At 42.9% G+C, this 3,660-nt stretch overlaps 1 protein-coding gene across 1 annotated transcript; it reads left to right on the top strand.

Moving 5' to 3' along the window:
* Nucleotides 1–558: 558 nt before the first annotated feature.
* Nucleotides 559–3,028, top strand: S100Z (S100 calcium binding protein Z). The gene is given in 3 exon segments (XM_032156021.1): nt 559–696; nt 2,865–2,922; nt 2,925–3,028. Coding segments are annotated over 3 exon segments (300 nt in total).
* Nucleotides 3,029–3,660: the final 632 nt, after the last annotated feature.

The raw sequence follows: 3,660 nt of genomic DNA, 5'->3' as shown, positions 1-3,660 counted from the left end.
GAGAGGAGAAACAACTCACCTGCAAAGTGCTTATTTGCAGCTTGCCCCAGCATGGGTGGAACACTCTTTAATGAAAGACTATTATTATTATTATTATTATTTTTGAGACGGAGTCTCGCTCTGTCGCCCAGGCTGGAGTGCAGTGGCACGATCTCGGCTCACTACAAACTCCGCCTCCCGGGTTGACGCCATTCTCCTGCCTCAGCCTCCTGAGTAGCTGGACTACAGGCGTCCGCCGCCGCGCCGGGCTAATTTTTTTTTTTGTATTTTTAGTAGAGACGGGGTTTCACTGTGTTAGCCAGGATGGTCTCGATCTCCTGACCTCATGATCCGCCCGTCTCGGCCTCCCAAAGTGCTGGGATTACAGGCGTGAGCCACGGAGCCCGGCCAGACTATTATGTTTTTAACAACCATCACTTGTGTGGCGGGCTGACTCAGGGTATTGTAATAATCTGTTTTAATGAAAGTGTTGGTGTTTCCTCATCTGCTTATTTTGAACAGGTGTCTTCTCCCCGGGTTTGGTGGCCTGCTTCTGGAGTGGTCAGTTCTGCTGCTAACATGCCCACCCAGCTCGAGATGGCCATGGACACCGTTAGAACCTTCCACCGCTGTTCTCGCAAGGAAGGGAACAGATTGAAGCTCAGCAAGGGGGAACTGAAACTGCTCCTGCAGCCAGAGCTCACGGAATTCCTCTCGGTGAGTCAGGCCTTTGCTGCTGTATTCAGTTGAGGGTGGATGAGGTGCAGATTCCAGGGCAGGCTTTGGGTTCATACTCTCCTATGATTCTGTCACAAATGCAGTCAAATTTTGTACAGAGATTCAAAATATAGGGGAAGCAAACACTGGAGACGTTTGTTTTCTGTGTACATAGGCATGTGCCCTTTTTCGTATTACCTGGGGTTAGGGTTTCTAAGTGTTAAAAATTGTATTTTTGACTTTCACCAGTTAACATTCTGGTGCAGCAATCAAAGATGTAGCTAATTATAGCCAGAGTTATAGTTATAACTGGTTACAGCTAGTTATACCTGGAGCTTGGTCCAGCTGTCTGTAAATTATGTATTGGGCCAGAGGTGAAGGGGTACTTCACCTTCAGAGGTGGGGTACTTCATGCTATGGTGGCAAATTTTCTAGTGAATGACAAATACTAAGAGAGCTTTGTCAGCCGAGCACAAACTGATTGGGATTGATAGAAGGATGTGTTTGGCCAGTGACCAGTGGGGTAGCAAACAGATTCATTTCTCAAAATAGCCAGGAGTTCTAGAGATCAATATATGAAGCCGTATCTTGCAGTGTTTGGGGCCTCCTCCAAGGAAAACACTTCACTCTGGTGTTTGTAGAGTTGACTTAAATTGATTTTTAGCACAATATGCTACCCTTGTGTGATGTTATTCTCTCCAAACCCTGTGTTAAGACTACAGAGACTAATTACAACACGTTTCTCCCCACCCTCTATTTGGGAAAAGCTCTATAGAGTAAAATTTTTTTTAACATAGTCTTTACGACATTTTTATAGTGATCTTAGAATTCCCTACAAACTTTTCTTTTCCTCTTATTCAGTTTGGCTACTGTATTTTTTTTTTTTTTTTTCGGAGATGGAGTCTTGCTGTGTCTCCTAGGCTGGAGTGCAGTGACATGATCTGGGCTCAGTGCAACCTCCACCTCCCAGGTTCAAGTGATTCTTGTGCCTCAGCCTCCGGAGTAGCTGAGATTACAGGCATGCACCACGATGCCCAGCTAAGTTTTTTGTATTTTTAGTAGAGACAGAGTGTCACTGTGTTGACCAAGCTGGTCTCGAACTCCTGACCTCAAGTGATCTGCCTGCCTTGGCCTCCCAAAGTGCTGAGATTACAGGCGTGAGCCACTGTATGGGGCCAACTTTGGCTACGGTACTGTTTAACATTTAGCATAAAAACTCAGTAGGTCAAACTTCGCACATTGATTTAATCAAGTACAATTTATAGTTGTTTTAATCAAGTTGGTTTTGATTAAGTTTTTCTCTGACCATTTAATGGTTAGCAGAAAATGAGGAGGGCGTGGGGAATTCCTGGAGGAAATGAACTGCTTTTGGAAACATTCCTCATCAACACCAGTCACAGGAGAGGTGGGTGCTTCACAGTCCCAACCTTCGTGAACCTTGTCTTCCCTCTTCTCTTTGCTTTCCACCCATAAAATGCAGGCATCTTTATAAGACCTACCCTTCTTTGGGTGCCTCTGTTCTGTGTGTCAGGCACAATGTGCTAAGTAGGCTGCCAGATAAAATATTTTGTGTCCTATGCAATACTTGAGACACACTAAAAGTTATTTGTTGTTTATTTGAAATTCAAATTTAACTAGGTATCTAGTATTTTTATTTGCTAAATCAGCGACCCTGGTGCTCTAAGCACTTTCAAAAGTGTGATGAAGTATCCCTGAAATGTGTGGATAGATATTATCCTCCCAATTTTATAAATAAAAACATTTAAAATGTTACACGATTTGCTCAAATTCCCTTGTTGGTAATTGTCTCCTTTTTGGCTTCAAATCCTCCCTCTTTCTATGTCACTTGACTATCTCCTAGTGTCTTGGCTCTCAACCTGTGATGTCCTGTAAATGTGTTTTTAGCACGTGTCGCTCACTTTGATCAGCTGCTGTTTGCTTTTCTTGGTTTCTAGGTCTGAGCCAGGATTATATGGAGCTGGGGCAGGGGGCTACATTCATTTAGAATTTGTGGCTGGTTTACACCTACCTGTAAATAGGCTCTTAGAAAATGTCTTTAGATGCTATAAATGGAAATTAGGAATTTAATGTAAATAAAAGGGAGATGGATTTCAATTGTCATCATGAACCTCAGAGCTTGGAGTTAGAAATTTCCTTTCTCATTTTAGTGCCAAAAGGATCCCCAGTTGGTTGATAAGATAATGCAGGACCTGGACGCCAATAAGGACAAAAAGTGGATTTTAATGAATTCGTAGTCATGATGGCAGCTCTGACAGTTGCTTGTAATGATTACTTTGTAGAACAATTGAAGAAGAAAAATAAAGATAAGTAATAAGCTCACCTAAAGGCAGAAATATATCCAAAGTTATGTACTTAATGTTCATTTATACCCTTCAGATCTATAGACCCAGTAATGTCATCTATAGCTATAATATGCAGTGCATATATTAATAATTAATTGCTACTATTGAATTATGTGCCCCTTAAAATACTGACTTTATGTAAAGATTCCAAATTTCAGGTGCCCTACTTGAAACTTGCCTGTATTATTAAGAGGTTATATACGTCTTTTTGGTTTGTCAAAAAGAGGGCATTATGGCCGGGTGCAGTGGCTCACGCCTGTAAACCCAGCACTTTGGGAGGCCGAGGTGGGTGGATCACAAAGTCAACAGATCGAGACCATCCTGGCTAACATGGTGAAACCCCGTCTCTACTAAAAATACAAAAAATTAGCCGGGCGTGGTGGCGGGCGCCTGTAGTCCCGGCTACTCGGGAGGCTGAGGCAGGAGAATGGCGTGAACCCGGGAGGCAGAGCTTGCAGTGAGCAGAGATTGCGCCACTGCACTCCAGCCTGGGTCACAGAGCAAGACTCTGTCTCAACAACAACAAAAAAGGCATTATACAAGTTTAGCTACTTTCAAATGAGACTTGAATTTGGCAAATTTCTAAGATGGATATTCGTAT

This window comes from Hylobates moloch, unplaced genomic scaffold (assembly GCF_009828535.3).
Source record: "Hylobates moloch isolate HMO894 unplaced genomic scaffold, HMol_V3 SCAFFOLD_6, whole genome shotgun sequence".
Taxonomy (NCBI): Eukaryota; Metazoa; Chordata; class Mammalia; order Primates; family Hylobatidae; genus Hylobates; species Hylobates moloch.
Note: the sequence above shows the minus strand (reverse complement) of the source record. Positions and strands in the feature narration are given on the sequence as shown.